The 26,942-nt window shown below is 36.3% G+C and overlaps 1 protein-coding gene across 2 annotated transcripts in view; it reads right to left on the bottom strand.

The window, feature by feature from the left end:
* Positions 1-604: 604 nt before the first annotated feature.
* Positions 605-26,942, bottom strand: part of SLC6A14 (solute carrier family 6 member 14) — a 68,569-nt gene continuing 42,231 nt past the window's right edge. For both annotated transcript variants that reach the window (XM_084788414.1, XM_084788415.1), the window contains exons 4-14: positions 25,621-25,785; positions 24,266-24,401; positions 19,524-19,656; positions 17,628-17,768; positions 11,218-11,446; positions 9,353-9,478; positions 7,024-7,142; positions 6,418-6,517; positions 6,064-6,173; positions 3,118-3,285; positions 605-2,164 (exon numbers count right to left, since the gene is read on the bottom strand). In XM_084788414.1, coding sequence (XP_084644540.1) covers positions 2,018-2,164; positions 3,118-3,285; positions 6,064-6,173; positions 6,418-6,517; positions 7,024-7,142; positions 9,353-9,478; positions 11,218-11,446; positions 17,628-17,768; positions 19,524-19,656; positions 24,266-24,401; positions 25,621-25,785 — 1,574 coding nt within the window. In that variant the 3' untranslated portion in view covers positions 605-2,017. The remainder of the gene's footprint in view (positions 2,165-3,117; positions 3,286-6,063; positions 6,174-6,417; positions 6,518-7,023; positions 7,143-9,352; positions 9,479-11,217; positions 11,447-17,627; positions 17,769-19,523; positions 19,657-24,265; positions 24,402-25,620; positions 25,786-26,942) is intronic.

The raw sequence follows: 26,942 nt of genomic DNA, 5'->3' as shown, positions 1-26,942 counted from the left end.
AGAATGTTTTAATACAATTTGAATTACAATGAAGAAAACTTTTTCTAAGCCTAAACTTGCCATCTATCTCACATAATAGTCTATAAAACAAAGCATAACTATGATTTAATCTCTGTATTCCTGCTCACAGCATTGGATCTATCTACAAAGATAGCCTTCAGAGTAGCAATACAAGTCTTATCATTGAGATGAATTACTTGTAGGCCTATTGTTATGCCTTCATGCCACCTTCTTTCAGAATCATGTGTACTAATTAAAGAGATGCCTTAATCAGTTAGAAGGAGGAAATATGATTGTGAGAAATTTGTTCCTTCTTGGTACTGACTTGCCCAGTACAAAATAGCTAGCAGTATATAGTGTACTTCAGCGTTATTTGTTTTTGAGTAACAGATCCCTTTGATGTTTCTATGAAAACAGTGGACTAGCCCCCCCAAAAAAATGCAAATACAAACCCACTGAAAATGATACAATGTCAATATTGTAATCTCCTAAAGCTCAGCATAACTCTTGAAATTTTCCTTATATATTCATGGTAAACTTTAATATCCTAAGCTGTGATATTTAAACCATATGTCAAAAATACATAATAAAGGACAAATCATCATTTTTGAGGAAACCAAGGTATAAAATTTTTATTAGTGACAATTAACAATTAACATCAATTAATGTATAAATGCTTTGTTACTCTTAGGCAAAAATGAAGCCATAAAAGACAAGTTTATTGCCATTCATCTTATAGACATATCATCAAAAAATGCCAGATTTAAATTCATCTAATCAATAAAAATTTTATAAACATTCTATTTGCGGTTAAGTGTAGAACTCATAGAATGTAATGAACTATTTGTTCTTTAATGCAATAAAAAAAATGAATTGTGCTTGTATTCCAAATACAACCTAAAGAAGAAAAAGATATTATGAAGGGTAAGTACCAAAAATTACAATATTTGATTTCTTAGAATTATCCCTTTGTGGCAACCTGTTCCTCATTTTTTGTCTCATTTCATGCTAAACAAACAATATAATACAAAGTTTACATAGAACACCTGAACCAGATGACATGTTTAGTCATATTTGGGTCATGGGTATTAAACAGCAACCCTCATATGATGTACAGTCCTTTTCCTACATATTTGTGACACTTCTTTTTTAAAAGAGATTTATTCATTTTTACTTTGTGTATGGGTGTTTTACTTGCATGTATTTGCACCATGTGCATGCAGTGTCATAGAAATCAGAAGAGGACATTGGATCTCCTCGAGTTGGAGTTACAGATGGTATAAGTCACCATGTGGATGCTGAGAATGAAACCTACATCTTCTGCAAAAGCCATTACTCCTAACTACTGAGAAATCTCTCCAGGTCCCATTTGTGACATTTATGAGTGAGGACTTTAATTGTGTACTACTCGCCCTTAATTACACTGAGTTATTATTTATCCCTTATATGAAAAAAGTACATATTAAGAATATAGAAACAGGCCAGGTGTGGTGGCATAGGCCATTGGTCCCAGCGGAGGCACATGGATCACTGTGAGTTCAAGGCCAGTCTGGTTTACAAAGTGAGTCCCGGACAGCCAGGGCTATACAAAGAATCCCTGTCTCAAAAAAAAAAAAAAAAAAAAAAAAAAAAAAAAAAAAAAAAAAAGAATACCGAAACAAATATGTCTTAAAAATTACAAAGTACAAAGTATGACTATTCCCTAAGTAATCATCTCACAGGAAACTTTCAGTATACTAAAAAAATACAGTAATATTTACAAATGTCATTGTAAAATAGAACTGGGTATATGTACTAACAAATAGCTAATCCTAAAGGTAAACAAGTACATTACTAAAAACTGGAAGATTCACATTTTTATATTTCATTCTTGATTAAGTAAAAAGAGTACTTACAACCCTGCACTGAGCATGACATCTACATTTCCCTGCTTGATTTGCATACAAATAAATTAAATTCCCCTACTCTATAAAATCACATTATCTTAACAATCGGATATTTTCTCAAGAGTGTCATCTCATTCTGGTTTGTCACTGCCACTAATAGTCGGGATTTCGTGGTCAGTCTCTCTTTCAGATTCAGCCATGTCTTTGTATCTCTCCCCACGATGTTTTTCCAGGTATGGACCCCAGTTAGAAGCTGGTCTACAGCAGCTTGCAATACGCTGAAACGCAACAACAAAAATCTTGTTTTAGAACTTAAGTGCTATCATCCTGAAAAAAAAATCTAATATCAAACTACACTTTTGTTGTTAAGTGACTTTGATAGCAACAATGACATAACAATCATAGAAAAATAGTGATAGCCTAAATTCTTACAACACCACCTAACAAGAAATTGTAATAAAAATGTTATTAATTGTTAATAAAATTATCCTACTAAACCAAAAATAATAATTTCAGAATTAAAACATATGAATGGTGTCACTGAGTCAGTTTTCCTCTTGTGATCAGATGAAGGGCTAAATTATTTTGCACTGGAATATGTTTCAAAAACCAAGAAAATAGAGTTTCAGGTACTGAACCATTTATTTGGCTCTGTTCTTCGATAAGCACAGAAAAATTGACTCTCCTAAGCCTATCTTGTTGTTCTACTATGAAGATTTGATCAACTCTATCATTGTAGGCTTCTGTGGAAGAAAGATGATTCAAGGACTACAAAGGATGCAAGACAGTTTACCAAGATCATCCAATTAAGTACAATTTAGTTACACTATTAGACTCTGTATTATAACCGTATGAAGATTAAAAAGTAGAGATTACGTATAGAAGAAGCAAATGAGTCATTTGTTTTTTGACACCAATAAGGATAACTGTACAGAGTTTAATGTCCTGAAGAGTGTAATAGGGACTGAGGATACAATAATGAACTTCTATAAGGAATTTACAAGTAAAATACAAGTAGATACACAAATTCATATATATATATATATATATATATATATATATATATATATATATGCATATATAACAAGATATTGTCAAACATAATATTGGGTTTAGAAGTAGAGGAAAAGAAGAGAGTCATTTCATCCCATGTGTTGTCTTATCTCTTCTATGTAATTAATTTTCATTTTATCACAGGTGCTTATACAAAATTAGGGTTAAATGTGCTTACCTGAATGATGTTTCCTTCAGCCTGAGCTATTTTTATGATCGCCATAATTGGTATCCAAATGATGCAAAAAATAATCATACACCAGCCTAGAGCAACTCCCCAGTTAGGATATGGAATATCACCATACTCAGGTCTGTGAAATTTCACCAGTGACCAGACTAGAATGGCCTAAGTAAGTAAAACATCAAAAAATTAAAGATTAAACTTTGTGTTATAGATGAATCATAATTTGAAATTTATCAAATAATAAAATGAAGCTGATATTAAGAAACTAAGATAAATGAGTAACAAGCCAGAAGATAATAATATGAAGTGAACCAAATTTCTATTTTAACTTTAAAGAAATTCTGAAAAATTTAAAGCACCCATTTATTAATAAAAGACCTATTTATTCAATGTGTATGTCACAATGCTTGATTATACATTATACATAAAAAAATCAGGTGTGTTTTACTGTCAACCCTCTATGGTTTTTTCTTTTGTATTATTTCATGTGTGTGGTTGTTTTTTCCTGTAAGTATTATTTCCTGTGCATCCTTTGTGAGCCTAGTGCCCATGGATACCAGAGGAGGAATTCAAGTTCAGACAGTTGTAAGCTGCTATCTGGATGCTGGAAATAAACCTGGTTCCTTTGGAACAGCACCCAGTGTGCATAGACTCTGAGCCATATGGCAAGCCTAATTTTTTCTTTTCTTTTTGGAAATAGGTTCCACCTATTTCCTGGCTGGCCTGGATATAGACCTGGCTGGCCCCAAACTCAGAAGCAAATTCCTGTCAAAATTGTAAAGAATTATTCATCATAAGGCTGAATATAGTTCAGTGTATACATGTGTTGCATTTTCTTATTTTTACTTTTGTCTGTTTCATATATATATATTCTCACTCTATAGCCCAGGTTTGCCTTGAACTTACTGTAGCCCATGCTGGACCTGAAATCACAGAATTCATTCTGCTTTAACTTCCTGAATGCTTGTGTTGCCAATGTGAGCCACATTGCCTTGCCTTGCCTCATTTGCTTTATGTAGTTGCCCATTGGCAGACACCTAAGCTAGTTCCACTTGTTGGCTATAGTAATAGTGCTGTAGCAAATGCTGGAGTACAGACATCTCCAAAACATATTGATTTCATCTTTTTTAAATATATCCAATGAATGGTGAAATTGTTGTACTCTTGCATACTGTTTCTCAGAATGTGAATTAGTACAGTCACAACAGAAGGCATTAGAGAGCTTTCTTAAAACTAGTGAAAAAAAATAGAATTACCTTCTCCAACACTCCTCTTGTGGGTATATATACAAGAAGGTTACACTACTAGCATGGCTTCATTCTATGCTATAAGGTAGCCAGCATGTGTGAAAAATCCGGTGAGAATGTACAAGTGCACTTAGAGATGTTTTTGACCTTAACAACTGTTATTCGTTGCACAAGAAACTATTTTCTCCCCCACACAACTCAAATTTAAACACATAGTACTGGCACATGTTATCCAAAGCACAATTCCCTCCTAGGGTCTTCTTGAGAAAAAAAACAAATTCGATATAAGTTCAAGAAGTGTGGCAAAAACCTGAGATCTGTCTGAAATCTCAGCATTCAATGAATTGAGGCAGGAGAATCAGAAGATCAAGGTCATGTGTAGCTACATACCAATTTCAAGACAAGCCTGAGATACAAAAGCCTCTCCCTCACAAAAGGTGATAAAATTCATTTCAATCAGCAATTCTCAAGCCAAGAGTTGCAACCCTCCTGGGGGTCAAATGGCCCTTTCACAGGGCTTAAGTATCAGAAAGCACAATTGTTTTCACTACAAAGTGAGTCCGGGACAGCCAAGGCTACACAGCGAGAAACCCTGTCTCGAAAAACAAACAAACAAAAATAAAGTGATAGACCAGATGGAAACTGTAAGGAAGCGGTGGATGACATGGTGAGATGGAGTGATCCGTGTATCTCAACCCAGTGTAGGAAAGAGAACAAGAAACCAAATCTAAACGTCAGGCCACATAACTGATGAAAACATATGGCAGTCCCAGTCATATCACAAGCCAACAGTTCTCACAAGTCTTGGATCCATTTGTAGGATTTGATGAGACAGTGACACATTGTGTGTGATAGGTCAGCATGGGAGAAGAAATCTATTTTGTCACTCCCCAAGTCATGTACAGCTACCTCTGCCTCTTGAATGCTGGGATTAAATGTGTGCATCACCATGCCCAGCTCTGAATATTATTTATTTGAGAAAAGGGTTATTTAAAGAAATCATCTGGCTGAATGGTGGTGGCGCACACCTTTAATCCCAGCACTTGGAAGGCAGAGACAGGAAAATCTCTGAGTTCAAAGCCACTCTGGTCAAAAGAGAGAGTGCCAGGACAACTAGGACTAAACAGAGATGTCTCAAAAACAAACAAACAAAAAAACAATATAATGAAAAATAAAGACACCATGTGCAGCTGGACGTGGTGGCACACGCCTTTAATCCCAGCACTTGGGAGGCAGAGGCAGGTGGATTGCTGTGAGTTTGAGGCCAGCCTGGTCTACAAAGCAAGTCCAGGACAGCCAAGGCTACACAGAGAGACCCTGTCTTGATAAACCAAAAACAGCAACAACAAAAAGACACCATATTGTTCTGGTCAGGCTTTGTGTTTTCTAGAAGAGAACTAAAGAAATGACTCATCATCTCTCTCAGACAATGAGTTATTTTATGATTTGCTTTGGTTAATCGTACTTGTATGGGCAATATTTAAACCCCATGGCTTCAAAAATAACATTGCAAAGGCATTTTAATACAGAGAGTGTGAAGAAACCAGCAGGGGAAAAAAAAACACAAACTAGAAAACTCTCCCAAACTATTTACTTATTTTCCCTAATGGAAAATGGTCTCCAAGTTCCTCACTAACATTTAAAGGTATGCATTATAGTATTAACACCAAATTCGATGCATATTGTTACTTACAGACAACAGAATGGGAGTGATGACAAACCAGCAAGCTTTCCACCAGAGCCAGAATATCCATCTCTTTGCTCCAATCATCATTTCTATATCTTCAATGAATCTATTCCCTCCTGAAGAAAACAATTTCGGACTATGAGTTCTTTTTATACCTTTTATAGGGATGGGGTTTGCCACCCAAATTACCCTTCTTCATTTAAACACTTTACTAAACTGCAACATTGAAGCATACACCTGGAATTCCATTTCATTCATATCGTACTTTGCTCAATAGATTGCCTTTTACTATTATATGTGCAATTATAAGTAGGATGATTATGTATAAGACTTATAAGCAAATCTGTAATCACCACTTACCATAAATCCAGATGATTCCTGCAATTTCCAAGATAGCGGCAATCAAAATCCCCCATCCAGCACAGAAATGATCTATCAGATGAACCCAGTAAATTCCAGCCTACAAGAAAACAAAACAAAAAAACAAACACACTAGTTACTTACAATTATTTTTAAAGTATTGGTTTATTTTGTGAAGTATTTAAATAGAATATGTTAAAAATAGTATATGAAAGGTAAATTTAAAGTATAAACTCAAATGTGTGTTTAATTATCTAAAAACCAAAAGGGCTTTTAAGAAATAGTATATTACAACATTAGCAAAATATAAGCATTTAGAATAGTTGGTTATATGAATAGCATATTGTATCTATGAGCTCTGTAATAGCCACCAAGAAAATATAGCTTATAATCATTTTGTTACTTGAAAAAAAGTCAGTTTTGGGTCTCCTCCTCTGAAAAACAAATACTAGCAAAGTTACAAAGGAGAAAATGGCTGAAATTTGGAAAACATAAATCCAAATAGAAATTCAACCTGTCATGAAACACCCCCTTTAACCTTAGCATATTTGTTTAGATTTTAAACTATATTCCAATTGTCTACAGAAGGTAAAATCTATACTGTACCTGAGTCACACAGACGAGACCAAGGAGAAACAAAACCAAACAGCAACCCAAAGTTATAGGAACCCTCATGCGTTTCATTGTTTGGGGAAATAAATCCTGAATTGTTGTCGTAATTGTTTCTAGAGGACACAATAGAGGGTTACAGTTCAACTGAGCAAGACAAATCAAATAATTCAATTTCTATTAGTCAAATTTACACAAATAAGCTAGATGTAAACTGGGCATTGTTCTTTTCTAACAGTCAATAAGATCTTTTCTCTTAGTCCCTGGACTTAGTTCCCAGTAGACAGAGAAAGGAGAGAGACATACAGAAAAAGAAGAGGATAAGACAGGGAAGAGAGGAGAAAATAGAGGATGAGAGGAGGAAGAGAGGACAAGGAAAGAGAAGGGCTGAGAAGGAGAGAAGAAAAAGGAGGGAGGAATGAGGAATAGTGTTTACTAAACATGGACTTGTCTAAAATCAGAAAAGTATATAAATGAAAATATATATAATATATTTGATTTTTTGAATGTTTTGGAAATCAACCAGAGGAACCTTGATTTTGTCCTAGGAAGAATAAAGTTTTAAAAATGTGTTGTATAAGACAATGATATAAAAATTATTTCAGATTTTCCAGTTGTATGCCATAGGGAAATTTCTTTTCTGTACATAGAATCATAGTGTATGTAATTTGTGTGTATGAGCATGCACACATGCATGTGCACATGCTCAGCCACAAATGGGCCATCTATATCACACATACACAAGGTTTAGAGACCATGTGTACAGAAGAGGGGAAAATATTTTAAGAGCCCTAGAAGTCATGAAGGTCTGGAGCAAATGGTTGTCTTCTGGTCATGACAGAGTCTACACACTCTTAAAAGTCACATCAGCTGTGGTTGCCTCCACGAAATCAACATTCCAGCAGGGAGCGGGAGGGGCCATGTGTTCCTACCATTAACTGAAAAGTTAGTGACAGTTGATGGCTTCTAGAGGAGTCAGTTTTCTGTAAAGGTGTGGAGGTTGATCCATGCTGTGGCGCATGACCTCAAACCTACTATGTATATGGGCAGGACAAGTTGAACTCCATGGCTTATTAAACAAAAGAAAAAATGTGGAGGTAATATCCCAAAGATGAGAGGAGGCAAGTTGAATGTGATCTAAATACATAATATGAAATTTCCAAAGAATTAATTAAAATATAATATTTTCAAACTTATTTCAAATTTTCTAGTTGTCTACCATTAGGAAATTCCTTTTGCATACAAAAACCCATACATAAGGTGAACATTCACTGTGTGAAATTTATGTTTCTGTGTGCGAGTACATGAAAGCACATGTGTAGTGGTCATGTGCACATGTGTGTTCCATGTAAGTGGGCAGAAGGCAATCTCATTTGTCATTTCTCAAGGGTTTCCCACATCATTTTTCTGAGACACAGATTCTTGGTGAACTTGGATCTCACAGATTGACTCTACTGAATAACCAGTGAGCTTCCAAGGGCTAGGCTTTCTGCAGTGCCATTTTCTCAAGAATTTATGAGGATACTGGAGATCAAAGCATGGTCATGAAGAGAGCTCAGCAATTACTTTCCCAATTAAGACCACTTCTCCAGCTGCAGTGTGTAGAATTTTTAAAAGAGGAATTAAAATACCCATAAATAGGATGATATATTATCAATTAACTAGATTTATGTGTCTTGTTAAAGTAGCATATATACCATGAAATTTCATGTTTAGATGAAATAAAATTATGCTACCTATAGATATGTGATATATATATATATATTTGTGTATCACATGTGTGCACACATATACACATGGACAAAATAGGACACTATGGTGACAATTGCCTCTACAAAAAAAAGAGAATTATGTTACTGTTTTTTTTTTTAAATCTGAAGCAAGAACCAAGTTTTCAGGGTGAAATGAGATTTTTCAAGGAACTGTCCCTAGGTACAAGGGGCAGGGAAGAGAAAGTGGTGGCTATCTTGACATTGTTTGGTTTAGTGTACATTTAATTGAGAAACAAATACAAAACTCTGAGTAAAGTAGCCAACAATTGACCCCCCAAAATACCTATCTGGAGCACCTACAATGAATCATTGATGGTTTTTGAGTGTCAAGTATAAAAGTATATTGTATTTTTATGTATTTTATTTTTTAATTAAAACAATTCATGAAGTTCATTTTGTTTTGTTTTGTTCTTTTTTTTTTTTTGAAGTTCATTTTTGTTAATAGGACCTAAAAGGAGTTTCTATTATAAAGCCTACAATATGAAATAGGATGTTTCCAAATAAAGAAAAAAGGAATAAAATATCAATTATTCTATACCAAAAGGATTACTTACCAATCGAAGCAAACTGAGAATCCAGACCTAATGTTAAAAGCATGAAGAAAAATAATATGGACCAGAATGGACCACCTGGGAGTTGAGCCAGAGCTTCTGGATAGGCAATGAAAGCCAAATCGAACCCTAAGAAAGTGTGTGGGATCTTAAATTAATTGCCAAGAAAATATACACATTTGAACATTGTTTAAAAACTCCATCATGCCTTGTAATCCACGACATACTTCTTTATCAATTAACTTATTAAAATGGTTTGCTTGGAGGCCAGAGAGATGTCTTCCCGGGTAAAAGCACTTGCCATTCAAGCTTCATGACCTGAGTTCAATTCCCAAAGGCTATGATGGAAGAAGAGAATGGTCCTCTGACCTCTAAGCAAACACTGTGACATGCACGATGCTGTTCTAGGTATCTCTCTTTTTTCTCCCATACACAGTAATAATAGATAAATATTAAACTGTTACACAAATATGAGTGTGTGGCATAAATTAAGATATTAATACAAGTTTTTCATGACAGTTGCTTTAGAACTTTAAATATTTTTTTGAGACAGGGTTTCTCTGTGTAGCCTTGGCTGTCCTGAACTCACTTTGTAGACCAGGCTGGCCTCGAACTCACAGCGATCTGCCTGCCTCTGCCTCCCGAGTGCTGGGATTAAAGGCATATTCCACCATTCCTGGCTGGAATGAATTTGTTTCCCATGATCTTGACAAATGTTTATCCATAATTATTATGAGTAATACTATTTAAGTTTATAGATACATGAAATAGTGAATATAATAAAGCTCTTGATGTACTCTCAGTTTTGATTTGATGCTACCTTTAAAAGCACTTTGTAGTTTGTTACAACTCTTCTATGTTACCCTCGGTTTTAAGTACTTTCATTTTCTCTACCTTCCTAGAGGACTGACATAGAACTCATAGCATTAGCTTTTAAACTAGGTTTTACCGCCTTCTAAATATTTACACTTGTGTAAGACATAGTGTTTCTGTGTATCAGTGCACTATGAAGAAATGGACACTAAATGATCTCCAATTTCCCTTCTTATACAGGAATCATTCATCATTCATCAATATTTCTATTATACTCAATATATAATAAAAATTTCCAAGAGGTTCCTGCTTAAAGAATCCTAGAATTCCTTTTCTATGAGTCTTTAGCCAGATAGTAAGCAACTCATAACTATTATGTTTAAGGGTCGAAGGCCATTAGACAGATTCCTTGAAAGCCAGACACAATTATACACTGAATCACTTGAACCTTCATATTATATAGATAAGCTTAAAAGTTTAAACTCAAGCTGTAATTCCTTCTGGGTAAATTGGGTCATAATTGTTTCTCTCATAAAGTGAGAGCATGCTTACCATAATACCTGAACCCTGTCACTGTGTGTTGCATGGTTCATATTAAGGATTAAATAAAATACAGGAAAAAAATGTCTTCTTTTGTCATTTTTAGACAATGTCTCATGCAGCCTCAGCTGGCCTTAGTTTCTCTCAGTAAATAAGACTAGTCTTGAACTTCTAATCCTCTTATCTCTACTTCTAAAGTGCTGTGATTACATCCATATAACACCACATCTAGTTTATGAGGTGCTTAAAATAAAACCCAGGGCATTGTGCATTCTTGGCAAGCACTCTACCAACTAAACTCTGTTCCCAACATTGGTCTTCTTGAGTAACTGTTCCCTAAAACACTCTTGTACATCCAGATGTTTTAGGAACTATTATATTAAAATAAATTATGTCAGATAAACCAAGAAAATACAATAACTCTAATCATAAGTATAGATGACTGCAAATTATACCAGAGTTTCATAAGTGAGCAATATTCAATTAATGACTTGGTAGCGTCCAGATTTAGATACCTGATTTTACAACTTGGGAGACTTCCTTTTCAGATATATGAGCCATGTGTCCCAATATAGAAAAAATAGCAAACCCAGCAAACACACTAGTGAGGCAGTTTGTCAAACAAACTATAATGGCATCAGAGTAACAGTTGTTGTTGAACTTGTTGTAAGATGACAGAGCGACTAAGCCACCCCAAGCCACAGAAAGGGAATAAAATATCTGAGTGGCAGCATCCTTCCAAACCTGTAAAAGAAAAATTTTCAAAGTTTTAAACATGTGCTCTTAAATTTAATTCATATAAAATAGTTTACAAGTAAATATGGATGTATATTAAAAAATAATGAAACGAAAGCCTAAATGTCTACCATCAAGATGAGGATAACAATGGTATGCATCATTTAATGTCGCTGCATGTTTCTTTCATGCTCTAGTAGTCACTGTGACTCTGACTGAGGGCTTTATACTTTCCTCTTTCATTATATGTGTGTTTTTTTTTTTCAAGACAGGATCTTGTTACAGCCTCTGGCTATCTTGGAACTAGCTTGATAGACCAGGCTGGCCTCAAATTCAGAGATCTACTTGCCTCTGCCTCCCAGGTGCTTGGAATTAAATTCATGCACCACCACTGCCTGGATATTCTTTATATTTAGCTTTGAATGTTTAGAGCTCATAGAAGCAATTTACACAACTGGCCTTCGTAATCCAGATTCAAGGTATTTAATCATTACCAAATAGAGCCTTATAAAATTTCAATTGGACGCCGTTTATATTTCTGTAATTTCAAAATTAAAGACTAGAGACGGGTTCATATGGTTTAACTAAAACTATGTCATTCTAATAGACAATCATGAAAACTCTGAAAGGGAGATGGGTGGACAGGGATGGTAGAGAGATAAGGAGTGAAGGTTGTCAGTATGCATGGTACACATGTACAAAAGTGTAACACAATTAAATTTTAAAAATAAACTGTCAGAGCTGGGCGTGGTGGCACACACCTTTAATCCCAGCACTCGGGAGGCAGAGGCAGGCAGATCACTGTGAGTTCGAGGCCAGCCTGGTCTACAAAGCGAGTTGAGGACAGCCAAGATAGAATAGAGAAACCCTGTCTCGAAAAAAATAAAATAAATAAAATAAAATGTCTTCGCAATCATTTTCCACTTGTTTATACCCCACAGTAAATGTTACAACTTATTCTTTCTCCTGTTAACTGATACCAGGTTGCTTAAAGTTTTGCTATGATGCAGCTTTGAATACTCTTGTATCTTCTGCTCATATAGGTGAGGATGTGGAAGGTCAAAGCTGCTATGTATCATCTTTTACTGACTCTTGCCAGGATATCCTCCAGAATGTCCCCACTGGTTAGCCCTCTCATCAGCTGAAGATGAGAGGTGCCATTCCTCTATATCGCTGTTTCTCAACTTGTGATTCATAACAGTAGCAAAATTACAGTTATGAAGTAACAAAGAAAATAATTTTGCAGTTCGGGGGAGGTCACCATAACATGAGGAACTATATTAAAGGGTTGTAGCATTTGGAAGGTTGAGAACCACTGCTTTAAACACTTGTAATTCTGGCTCTGAGAGTTGATACTCTCTTTGGCCTCTGTGCACACAGGTGCACATGAGTGAACACACACATAAATCAATCAATAAATCTTTTTTTTTAAGATAGCAGATTTTAAAACCTGTAGTATGGGTCTAACCTATAGACTAGTATTTCTCAACCTGTGGGTCGCAACCCCCTCTTGAGCACCATATATCAGATATTTATATTACTATTCATAATGGTGGCAAAATTACAGTTATGAAGTTGTCACAAAAATATTTTTATGGTTAGGGGTCACCACAACATGGGGAACTGTATTAAAGGGTCAAAGCATTTGGAAGGCTGAGGAACACTGCTCCAAAATTTTTGTCAATACTTGGTCAGATTTTTTCATATGACCTAGTTGAATATTTTGAATTAAGGGTTTTGATTACAATTGTTACTTACCACAAGTTAACATTTTCCCATGAGGTTTTTTTGTTGTTGTTTGTTTGTTTGTTTGTTTGTTTGTTTTTGTAAAATTTCTGTTGAAATACTTCACATTTTTTCTATTGTTTGCTGTATTTGATTTCTAGGAAATCTTGAATCCCACCCTCTCCTCTCTAAAATGGGGTTTGTGTAGACCAGGCTGATCTGGAATACCATAGATGGAGCTCTGAGATCTGCCTTTAAAGTACCTGGTGGAATTTAAGCTATGCATAGCACACCACACCCAGGAACTCAGTTTTGAAACTAAATTCTAAGTTTTGTGTGTTGTGTATCTTGAGTGTTCTTCCCCTCCAAACCTGTGGATTATTGTTTGTTGTCTTTACTTGGTGTCCTTCAATGAGCCAAAGTACTTTTGTTCCTGTTGTTTCATGAAGCTGAAAGTATTCAGCTTTGCTTACCCGTGTGTTTGCTTATCTGTGCTGTCTAAAAACAAAGCTTAGCTCAAATCAAATTAAACAGTTTTTCTTACAATTAAAAATGTTCAATTCCCCTGAAATTTATGTTTCACATATTAATTACATACATGTTACACATAATATATGTAACACTTTCCACTTCACACTATTTTCAACTGCTTGAGGATAACTGACATTGTAAATTGTATCAACTAGACAACAGTGACTTCCATTGGATCATGCATCCCTTCCAGACTGAAACGAGTTGCTACCTCTGCTGTATACCAAGTTCTGTTTCTTCGTCTTTATAGTTTTTAGATTACTATCCTGTAACACCTATCTGTATATCTATTCCTATGCTAAAACCATGTGATTTTAATTACTACAGCATTATAGTGCTTTTGTAATACTGTTTTATGCCTGCGTGACAGTTTCTCCACACTTTATATCTGTGGTGGAAATTTGATTGGAATTCTACTTGTTCTAGATACCAATATAACATTAAAACCACATTAATCCTTAGCAAGGATATTACTAGACAGACCACCCTGGCTCTGTGCTCTTTGTCTAATTCCACTCCTTTAATCATTATTGATGTCACAATTGGCCTTTCCTACCACTTTGTTACAGGCCAGTGGTTAAGTAAGAGATTTATTCAAGTTAATCTATTTTAAGACTTGAATTCTTTAGAAAGAAAAAAAAATCTACATATACAGATTTCAAATAATAGAGGTTATCTAACCAAAAGTCTCTTTTCAGTCGCTTAACATCACACTGAGTAGTGGAAGGCAGGCTGAATAGCATGGCTCTATATGAATAACAATTCTGGTGCTAGAATGAAAAAGAATACATTTACATCCAAAATATTCATCCCATGTTACCTCAATTTAATCTCTTTAACTCATTGGTATGTATGAGCAATAACAATAATAGCTAGAAAAGTGTTCCATAATTGTTATTATGAGAAATGATCATAGTGTGATTTCATTTACTATAGAGATGCTAAAAACAATAATTTTTATTTGAGTATTATTTCAATTGAAACAAGTTTCCTAGGGGGTAAAAATCACTGGATCTTCAAAATATACTTTTCACGCTAGATTATATAGATATATAAAGTCAGTATAAAGGGAGATGCATATGCAGGTAGATAAGTAGATAGATCTTTATAGACCAAGGTAATTTCATTTAGATATAAGAAAATCATGTTAGAAATAAGATAACCTTATTTCTTTGGCTGTGGTCCCCATCTCATGCTTCTGCTGATCTCTGAGCCTCTGCACTTGATGTACATGTGATTTAAGAAAAGCTGAGGTGGATGAGTCACACCAGTGTTGAGAAAGAATGCTAATCTGAGAAAAACTACTGTCATCACCACTGACTCCCCCAAACATGGGCTGTGGTCATTTGCTATGAGGAGTGGAGGAGTAAGAGGGCTAAATTGCATGTTTCACAAGGAGCTTTAAATGCAGGCCTGATTCTTTTTTAATAATAGAGACTCAGAAACAGAGACAAGTATAAAATGCATATGAAAACTTCAAGATAGTTTCAAGGGAGTATGAAGCCCAGGTGTCTGAAGCTTATAAAAAGCTACTTAGGCATATGAAAGGGGCTTTTCATCTGTGGTCAAAGCTATGGGGTTTAAGGAAAGTGGAAGGTGTACTTCTTAGGGAAAATGAAATAACTATACTGTGATGTACTATCAATAGTTAAAATAATTATACACCAGCTCACATCTACATGAGTTTTTTTAATGTCCCCAGTATATTAACTTATTTTATCATGTTTAATAACCTAAGAGGAAATGATCTTCTAGTTGGGAATGGATTAGTAAGCAAGGTTAAAAAGAATAAGGACTAAGACTAATTAAGAGATGCAGTAAGATGCCCTGTGGACACATCAAAGTACAGTAATCTCCAAGAATATAAAAATAAGGCATGATGGTTCTAAAATAATTAGAAATGGTGTGGTTAGTCATTTGATGGAAATTATAGAGTTCTTAAAAAATCAGAGTTTACATTTCAAGCTTTCAAAAATTAAATGAGAGATTTCCATAACTGAAACTGATCAACTTGATGTTGATTTTCAGAAAAATGCTACAACAACTGAATAAATATTTGATTTGTAAGTATTTTAAAAAGAAAATGTTGGTTGGAGAGATGGCTCAGCGGTTAAGAGCACTGACTGCTCTTCCAGAGGTCCTGAGTTCAATTCTCAGCAACCACATGGTAGCTCATAGCCATCTATAATGAGGTCTGATGCCCTCTTCTGGTGTGCAGCTGTACATGCAGATATAACATTGTATACATAATAAATAAATAAATATTTAAAATAAACAAATAAATAATAAAAAATTAAAAATAAAATATCAATGGCTGAAAGTCAGTATGATTTTTATGTAAAATACAATGGAAATTTTAAACTATTTTGGATAGCACCACTACCATGGCAGGTACTATTAGCATAAGTTTTTGCTTCAATTTTAATATAAGATTGAAAGTAAGCTAAATATGCACCAAGAATGTAATATAACTACTAAAAACATGTGAGCCTCCTATGGCTCTATCAACAGAATCATGGTGGCTGGATAAGCTTATTGTTAATGCTCTACAGTTAATATTGTAAAGCATTTTATGTGCCCATGATATACAGCCATTGTGTGAAAATAGACTAAACTTACAAGACATTTTTTTAGAGCTAAAGAGATGACTGTGAATAAGAAAACTTACTGCTAAACCTTATGATCCAAGTTCCCTGTAACCAACATAATGGAAGGCGAGAACTGACTCCCTAAAATTGCCTTCTGATTTCCACATGTGCACCATGTCATGTGTGTCCCCCAAACATACAAAATAAATAAACTTTTAAAGGGAAAAATTCAAAGTATAAGCTGTGTGTCATGATGCACGCCTTTAATCCCAGCACTTGGGAGGCAGATTGCTTTGAGTTCCAGGCCAGCCTGGTCTACAATGTGAGTCCAGGACAGCCAAGGCTACACAGAGAAACCCTGTCTCAAACAAAAAAAAAAAACAAGAGAGAGAGAGAGAGAGAGAGAGAGAGAGAGAGAGAGAGAGAGAGAAAGGAAAAGAAAAATCAAAGTATATATAATATATGTGTAGAATAGTTTTTTTTAATATGGAGAGGTTTACTAAAAAGCATGGGGAGAGAAGGAAAAGGGGACCCCCAGAGAGAGACAGACAAAGACAGAGACAGAGGAAGAGTGGAACAAGAAGAGAGCTAGTTTTATTTCTTAATTACTTAATCCATGTCAAGTTTTTGTTATAACTCTATAATACACTGAGCAAGACTTCATCTTATCTTTGACATATTAAATATTCAAGATAACAAAATTTATATTAGGCCAAACTTTCTCTGGTATTCATTTTTTTTTTCAAGACAGGGATTCTCTGTGTAGCCTTGGCTGTCCTGGACTCACTTTGTAAACCAGGCTGGCTTCGAACTCACAGTGATCTGCCTGCCTCTGCCTCCCTAGTGCTGGGATTAAAGGCGTGCGCCACCATGCCCAGTTTTTCTCTGGTATTCTTTAAAGCTACTGGAAGAGTGTTCAACAAGTCCTATAATATTAGCTTTTAATTTGAAGATGTTAGCATACGAAATATTCTTTTTTTTAAATTTTTTTTTTCTTTTCAAGACAGGGTCTCTCTGTGTAGCCTTGGCTGTCCTGGACTCACTCTTTAGACCAGGCTGGCCTCGAACTCACAGCGATCCGCCTGCCTCTGCCTCCCGAGTGCTGGGATTAAAGGCGTGCGCCACCACGCCCAGCTCACGAAATATTCTTTTACTCAAAATAGTAAACCCCAAAAATGTGTTGGTCAAATAAAATAAGTTACATTAATACAATAGCTAAAACTGATCTTAGTTCCAGCGAGAGTATTAGTGCCATTACATACTTTAATCAGATGTTCTAATGGGTAGAAACTCTAATTGTTTAACTGCATATGATCTTTAAATTTTAAATCCAAATTAATTCTTACCTCTGCTTCTCTGAGTTTTGTAAAATTTGACTGTTCTCCAATGTAATATGAAATGCCTTTTGATGCACCCTCCAAAGTTGCGCCTCGTATTAACAGAATGAAAAGGACCAAATACGGGAAAAGAGCTGTAAAATATACCACCTATCAAATAGAACAACTAAAAGTTAATGACACTTTAAAATCATGGCATATCCCTTTCTATGAGTAAAATTAGTAGCCAGTTGCAATTAGTGAAATAATTTACTCCAGGTTTCAAATGATATCAGTACAACTTAGTATAACTTCTTTTTTATGTACTCTCCACTCCAAAAGTGAATCCATTTTTTTCTTTTTTATTGTTATTTAATTAATTTATTTGGATTACAACTCAATTGTTATCCCATCACCTGTATCCTAAGGACAATACAAGTAGTAACCATTGAACCCCTACTCTGATCTACCCAGTGGACAGGACATTCTCCACAGTTATGTGGAGAGAAGGGACTGACTCTGACATAAACTATGCTGCCCCCTATTTGGCCACCTCCCCTTGGTGGGGAGGCCTGGTGGCCCTCAAAGAATGAATCCATTTTTAAGTGCTTTGATGTAGAGAGCAGTATTTCTAAGGTTCATGCTATAAGCAAACAATATATCAGCAATGATGGCTTGGGCTCTAGATCAAGCACTGTCCAAGTGGATCCTTACACATGCCCAAGGGGACTGAGTGTCTCCTCTCAGTAAACTTTTGCACTGGACTAAGAAATGTAAAGCTAGGAATGTTAGGCTATTCAGTCCCCAACTTAAAGGAAAATATGTCCTAGTACATGTCTCGATCTCACGAGAGTTTCACTAAAGTGAATACAGAGCATGCTGACCACATGTTATTTAATGTTACCATTAAGAGAGAATGAGTGTATACACGCAGCACACTGCACGTAGCACACCACTCCTGTGTTAGATTGCACAGGCTTTCAAATGAACAGATAGTAGCTCTTGAGGCTAGCTATACAATAACATGTAATTTCCTTGATTCACACATATCTTGTTAATAATATGCTTAAGGAAATAATGTAAATAAGTCACCCAAGAGACCAATAAATACCAATTGCCTAATTAAAATTGCCTTTAATAGACTTGCAAGAAAACATTACATCATAAAGGAACTAAAGGTTTCAAAAATATACAAATGGAGCCGATAGGAAAGTTTCCACTAGGTTTGAAATATTTGTAGTAGTTTTTTTTTTAAAGAAACCACATGTCATTGCATTCACGTCATTCAAAATGCTAGAGGACACTAATAAGTGTATGCAATTATTTCTGCTTTTGAGTTTTTAGCTAACATCACTTTGGTTGATTAGAAACATGTAAAATTACACTTTTCTAGGTAATATGCAATTCTTCACAGGAAATTATTTCTGTTCTTTTAAGTTGCAACTGAGCTCTCTGGTTTGTTTTGTTTTGTTTTTTAAATGAAGAGGGAAAAGGTTAATGCTTCTCAGAAGAGGACTCTTCAGTGACAGAGAAGATTCTTACTCCATTGGGAAAAAGTAATTCAAATGAATGATTACATATTTTTCTGTCTTCAACTGATGCTATTATCCTAGAAAACATTCTACACCGAACATCATTCAACATGTTTATTTTGGGACAGAAATTTTAAAACCATATTCTTAGGCCCCAGAATGCCATCTCAGCTAGTAGGGTCTGAGTTTCAAGCAATTGTACAAGGCTTATGTTAATTTTTCTTTCTTTTTAACAATAGCAATGACCATATGTATATGCTTAAAATGCAAATGTCTTGCATAAAAAAGCTTTCAAGGATTTGAATATTCTTATTATACAAAAAATCCATTAATAGTATTTGATGGAACTACAATAAAGTTGGCAACTGTATCACTAACATGACTTCCAACTTACCTTGCCAGAGGACTTGATTCCTTTAAACAGTGCTGCTCCAACTATGATCCAAGCAAGAAGAAGACAAAGTGCTAAATACCACACAATTCCGCCAGTTTCATCTATTCCACTTGACCTCTGAAGTGCCACTTTACTGAAATACATTAGACATTTTATAAGCATAGATTCAATTCTTTGCTTAAAAACTAGACTTCATAATGTGTTTATCCAAAGGGTATTCAGAATATCATATCTTAGACTTGTAAGCCTTTTATTGATAGACAATGTTTTATGAAGAGACAAATATTATTCCTTCAAAATGCAGACTTTGAACCTCAAGCTTATCCAAAGGCAGTCCACATTTCAAGCACCTACAATAAGGCTTTAGTCATGATTTCCTGCCAACATTTTTTATCTCCTGTATATAAAGAAATTAAACTTTTATCTGGTAGCTTCTTGTGACTCAATGTGGTATTTCCTCAAAATAAATTTATGAATAAGACATTTAATATTGCATTATGTATTTACTTCTTCAAAACTTGTATGTGAAATCGAATTGAAATGGCCTGATTCTTCATATATTCAATGATTTTTTGTAAAATTTCATTATTTCCCAGAGTAACATGCATACGTCTATAATGCCAGTTCTGAAGCTAGACAGATGGTTCAAAGAAGAGTCCCTTCTACTCTTCCAAAGGACCTGGATTAGGTTCTCAGCGCTCACATCAAGGGTCTCACAACAACCTCCTGTAACTCTGGTCCCAGGGAGATCTGATACTCTAGCCTTTGTAAGCACCGGTACTCACATGCCCTCTCTCTCTCTCTCTCTCTCTCTCTCTCTCTCCCCTGCTCTGTCACTCTCCTTCTTGCTCTCTTGCTCTCAAATAATAATTTAAAAACTTAAAAAAATCAGAACCTCAATTTTTAGTGTGATAATTGGAAACATTTAAAAACTCAAAATGTCAAGGGACAGGATAATCATTGAGATGTAATATGAATAAATTAATAAATTTTTTAAAAGAAAAATAAATAAATAAATAAGTAGAAACTCAAAATGTTAAAGCACCATGTTTGAGAATATATTATTGAGAGTCTTCAAAATAATTAAAATATTAAAATATTCATCATATCCTCTAGCAGTCCCACTATTTGGTGTATATTCAATAGAAATGGCATCAGGATATCCAAAAGACAACAACAGTGCAAAGTTTATCATAGCTTTCAAAGAAGGATTGTAGTGCTTTGTCATACCTTTTTGTGTCTGAGTATTTGGCAGTGGACAACTAATTACAGTGACCTTCCCTGAGGAAGACTACCTTTTCTGCTCCTAGCTTCACTCAGTTCCCTATGGTACTTTTTGTAGGGTTGAGACCATATAGCCATCTCCTCCTCCACTTTCATATGTCCACTGGTATCATCCTTGTTCAGCTCACTTTTAAGTAATCATGTCACTGAAGCTTTATAGGTGTAGTTTCTGACTTTACTAGAATACATAATTTCTTTTGGAGGGAGGTTCAAGACACAGTTTCTCTGTGTAGCCTTGGCTGTCCTGGACCTACTTTGTAGAGCAGGCTGGCTTTGAACTCACAAAGATCAATCTGCCTCTGCCTCTGCCTCCTGAGTGCTAGATTAAAGGTGTGTGCTACCACGCCCGGCAATTGGAGACCTAATTTCACAGCAACAGAAACCACTTGATCCCTTTGCTTTTACAATCTGGCACAGCCATATCTAATGGGATGAGTGAAAGTCATAAAGCCAGCACAGCTGCTTGACAAAGATCCAGCAAAGCTAAGCTGAATGATACAATCACTGTGGTGAGGTCTTTGAATTTTGGTCTTGATCTCCATGTGTTGAATGGGTTGGGGAGGGGAGCAGCTTTTAATATTGTACAACTTGGAGATATTGGATTGATGGGAAATTTCTTATGAAGCATTTATGCCTTCTGCTTCTATTATGCCAAACTGCTTCTAAGTTTTCCCGGAAAAGTCCTGAGCATACTATCCCTCCCACTTTTAGGGGAGATATCCTTATCTGGTCCTACTTGAAGGTCTTCCTTATGCCCTGGAACTTGTGACTCAAATAAAGATATCAGAGACCTTATGATGCTCTGACTCCCAAGATACTCTCGGAATATCTGCTCCTGCACTTACTCAGGAACAAGATATTCAGAACAAAGTAAACTCAAAATGGTAAATAAGACTTGGTGGGCTAGAAAGCTGGCAGCAAATCAAATTAACGCTCCTTCCTACTACCGATGGACAAAGAATGGTGTGGCTAAATGGTAAAAGAATGAAGTATTAAGATCCCCCTTTCCAGCTGAACAGTGGTGGTGCACGCCTTTAATCCCAGCATTCAGGAAGCAGAAGCAGAAGAGTCTGTGAGTTCAAGGCCAGCCTGGTTTACAAAGCAAGTTCCAGGACAGCCAGGGCTATGCAGAGAATCCCTGTCTTAATAAAGAAGATCCCCCTTTCCTAGAAAATTTAGCTCATGCAGGACCACTGTGGTATCATACGACCAAGCAACAAAAGAATACCAAGATTAGACATATAAGTAAATTCTACAAATACATAAGATATAAACATTGTATTATGCCAGAAAATGAATAATAGCTTCAGCAGTTTTGGCTTGAAGATTTTTCTTGGGCCTTGTGACAATTCGTACCCTGACCATTAAAAGTTGATAATACATTGCTTGGGACATGGCAATCTGCACAGGCCAGCTTGGAGATTTTCTTTCTGTCTAATGTCCTTGAAACTCTGCAAGATTGCTAAAAGTTGGGTTGTGGGGTTGATGAGGGAAAATGATTGCAAAAGATAACTCTGTGCCTTCAATCCCAGCACTCGGGAGGTGGAGGCAGTGGAATCGCTGTGAGTTCGAGGCCAGCCTGGTCTACAAAGTGAGTCCAGGACAGCCAAGATTACACAGAGAGACCCTATCTTAAAAAATGGAAAAGGAAAAACTTAAAAAAGATATAAAAAGATAACTCTGTTCTCTCACAGTTTATCAATAATGACTAATGACCAAGAAGAAGTTTAAACACATCCAGGAAACAAAAATGATATAATCTCTATTTTGGAACAATATGAATATACCCCTGCCTACTGAATTCTGTATGGATAAAGAAACACCCCAATTGACAGTCAGTTAGGATTTAAGGCTCCCCCGACCCCAGTGCCTGACTCCCTTCTCCCTTGACATCTCCTTATCTCCTCTGCAGGACCTGACCATTGTAGAGGCTAGCCTTTGCAATAATTTTTTGTGCCTCCTCCTTCCAAAATGTTCCCTGAGCCTTGACTGTGGAAGTGGTGATTGTTACTTTGAAGATTTTTTAGTGTGTATTACAGAGCTTTTTAATTTTTTTTTATTTTTTAATTTGTTCATTTTAACATCCTGATTGTAGCCCCCTCCCTCGTCTCTTCCCACTCCCACCCTCCTTCCCTCATGCTCCCTCCCCCCTCCCCTAGACCTCAGAGAGGGGGAGCCCTCCTCCTCTAACATCTGACCTCAGCCTATCAAGTCTCATCTGGACTGCCTGCATCCTCTTCCTCTGTGGCCTGGCTAGGCTGCCCCACCAGGGGGAAGTGATTAACAAGTGGGCACTAGAGTCCATATCGGAGGCAGCTCCTACTCTCCATCTTATAAGACCCACAAGGAGATTATGATGCCTATCTACTGCATCTGAGCAGAGGGTCTAGGTCCTCACCATGTTTGGTTCTTGGTTGATGCATCAGCTTCTGCAACACTGACACCCACTCCATCCCTCCTCCCCCCCCCCCACGCCTGTATTTGTTGGCTCCGTTGGTCTCCTTGTGGGAGCTCCTATCCCCTCCAGGTCCTTGCGTATGTATATATGAGCCATATGTATGTCTGGTGCCCATATAGGCTAAAAGAGGGTATTGGATCCTCTAGCACTTGGGTTCCAGAGACTTATGAGCCACCATGTGGAACCCAAAAGCTGGCCCTCTGCAAAAACAGAGAATGCTCTTAAACTCTGAGTCATCTTTCCAGACCCTAATAGTTTATCATTAAATTTTTCTTATTATATTCAAAATTTATATTTTGTGTGGATGTATGAGGATGTACATTCCACTGCACATGGGTGGTAGTCAGAGGACAACTTTCAGGAGTCAGTTCTCTCCTTCTACCATGTGGTTGCCAGATATCAAACTGAGATTCTCTGGTTTAGCAGCAGACACCTTTATGTGCCCATAGATCTCCTGTGCTCTACAGTTCCCTAACACTAACATTTAACTAATCATTATTAGTAAACCATTACTTCCAGTGATGTATGTATGCACTGAACAGCTAACTTGTAAAAGATACATTGTCAACAGTGAGCTAACTTTTCAGATAATTTAATTCATCTAGGTTAGGTAAACATTTGAACCAAATAAAATACTTATCTGTCATAGTTCTCCTGGCTACTTATGTGCATTAAAATGAGGAAAGGTATATAAACAGAAATATGTTCAACTCACATTATATACTTGTAGGAAAACTATAAAATAAAATGGGAGAAGGAAGCTAACCAATAGTTCATGTGGTTCTTAAAACCCTTCAATAATACCTGTTTAAGAAGCCAATGAAAGCCGGGCATGGTGGAGCACACCTGTAAACCCAGCACTCAGGAGGCAGAGACAGGTGTATCTCTGTGAGTTCGAAGCCAGCCTGACCTACAAAGGAAGTGCAGGACACACAGAAACCCTGTCTCAAAACCCACCCCCCCACACACACAAAAAAAGAAGAAGCCAATCAATACTTACTCCCAATACTGTTCACTGGGCAGTTGTCCTGGCTGAGAAACTTCACTATTATTCAAGCAGGTCAAATTGTTGATATTTACCCAGGTTATGTTCATAAACATCTCTCCTGCGTTTGTACTCACATTACAGCCAGTTACTACAAAAATGATAAATAAATAAATAAATAAATAAATAAATAAATACTATAGATACATAGATAGATCTATATGCGTAGCTGTATAAGAATGCTTTTGTGCAGGGGATACAAAGATTTTAATGGAAAATACTTAAGTTCATATTTAAATTGTTACTTAGTAAGGGTAGAAAAAAATTACGAACAGAATAAAGCATGCAACATTCAATACATCAAATCTTCTCTACAACCAGTATAATAATACTAGCTACCATTTAAACTGTGGTCATACCTAGCACTGGGGAGGCAGAGGCAGAGGCAGGCAGATCGCTGTAAGTTCCAGGCCAGCCTGGTCTACAAAGTGAATCTAGGACAGCCAAGGCTACACATGGAGACCCTGTCTAGAAAAACCAAAAAGAAGAAAATAAAATAAAATAAACTGTGGTCATATGTATAATAAAAGCTGCTATAGAATAACAGTTACTTTAGTTGAGGTTTAGTGTTTAACAGAACTTTCAGTAAGAAGGCGATTTAAGCAATCTCCATGGATACGCTGACCCCTTTAAACCCTTCAAACGCATTAAAGTTACATAAATTTACCCTCTGATTGGTATGGATAATCCCAACTGCAACATACTCCAGTATTAATGCTACATTATCTCATTCTTTACTACTACTATCTACTGGTGTTTGTTTTGGCTTTTTTTTTTTTTTTTTTTTTTTTTTGGTTTTCAAGACAGGGTTTCTCTGTGTAGCCTTGGCTGTCCTGGGCTCTCTTTGTAGGCCAAGCTGGTTTGAAACTCACAGAGACCCACCTATGTCTGCCTCCCAAGTGTTGGGATTAAAGGTGTGTGCCACCATGCCTGGCTTCCTGTTGTTAAAGATAGAAAACTGTTTAAAAACTACTGCCTCATTTTTTGTTATCTCCTGCATAGAACTTCGATTTGCAAGAGGTACTTCTAGATGTGGCCTTGCCTTTCATAAAGTCACACTGAAATTAGTTAGAAAATTATTTAATTGCACTCAGGAGGCAGAGGCAGGCAGATCGCTGTGAGTTTGAGGCCAGCCTGGTCTACAAAGTAAGTCCAAGACAGCCAAGGCTACACAGTGCAACCCTGTTTGGAAAACCAAAAGAAAAAAGAAAAAAAGAAAAAGAAAACGATTTATTATGTAAACTTATTTGAGCAATATAACAGAATTATGCAGTTAGTAATATTTTAAAAGTTAAGAGAATGAAATTTACCTATTGGGGATCTGCTACAGTTTTCGTCTGCCCAAGAAGAGGAACAATTGGCCCATGGCAGTACACTTCGAAAAGAAGCAAACAAGTAGTAAAGGCTGTAGGCAATGATGACATTATAGTAGATTGTCACAAAAACGGATATCAGGACCATCGTGATTCCCACACCTGGAAAACAAAAGAATTAAAAAGTGAAATTTGTCTTGCTGACCCATAAAAAGAGCTGCACTTGATTTCCACAAAGTATACACAAAAGCTATAATAAAAATATCTTTTCTGCATAACTAACTCGATGTTGTAATTCAGAAAAAAGGTGTATCTGGCATGGAGGGGTGTTACTCTCTCAATACATTTCTTCCTAAATTTCCTAAATGTAAAAGAATGTATTGTTATTGCTTCAAATTATATTTGTGTGTGTGTGTGTGTGTGTGCGCGTGCGCGCGTGCACGCACACACCTGTGAGTATGCACACATACTGCAGGTGCTTGCAGAGGACAGAGGCATTGAATCCTCTGGAGCTGGAGTTACAGGAGGCCCTGAAACATTGCAGGTGCTGGGGCCCAAATGTGGGTCTTCTGGAAGAGCAAAGTGCTTATAACTGCTGAGTCATCTCTCCAGATTCTTCTTCCCCAAAGGTAGAACAATTTTTATCCCTGGCATTTGGAAAATGTTTTCAGGTGGTGAGAAAGGTTACCACAGCTAAGGGACAAAGTCCATGTGTATACACAAAACATATACAAAAGAATCAACATCATCTTTGCCTTAGACTGTCATTTTTGTATTTTTTAATTGAAAGAGAAAACTATTGTTCCTGTACTCTGTGATGTTTGAATTGTATACATATTGTAGAATAAATTAACCTTCTAATTAGCAAGCACATTGCCTCCGGTGACTATTGTTTTATTGGTAAGAATTCTTTTTTTTTTTTTTTTTGGTTTTTCAAGACAGGGTTTCTCTGTGCAGCCTTGGCTGTCCTGGACTCACTTTGTAGACCAGGCTGGCCTCGAACTCACAGTCATCCGCCTGCCTCTGCCTCCCGAGTGCTGGGATTACAGGCGTGCACCACCATGCCTGACTGTTGGTAAGAATTTTTAATGGTGCACTATCTTCACTTATGAGATTATAATATACAAATATAATATATGTCATCAACTATAGTCACCATGCTTTGATTCTTTGTTTTTTATTCTCCAATTTATAAATCTATAGGTTGTAGCTCTCTTAAATTTATTTCTTTTTTTTTTATCTCCAAGACAAGGTTTCTTTGTATAGCTCTGCCTGTCCAGGAAGTCACTCTAAAGACCAGGCTGGCCTTGAACTCACAG

The sequence above is a fragment of the Acomys minous genome (genome assembly GCF_964271855.1).
Source record: "Acomys minous genome assembly, chromosome: 7".
Taxonomy (NCBI): domain Eukaryota; kingdom Metazoa; phylum Chordata; class Mammalia; order Rodentia; family Muridae; genus Acomys; species Acomys minous.
This window is presented reverse-complemented; position numbering and strand designations above follow the sequence as displayed.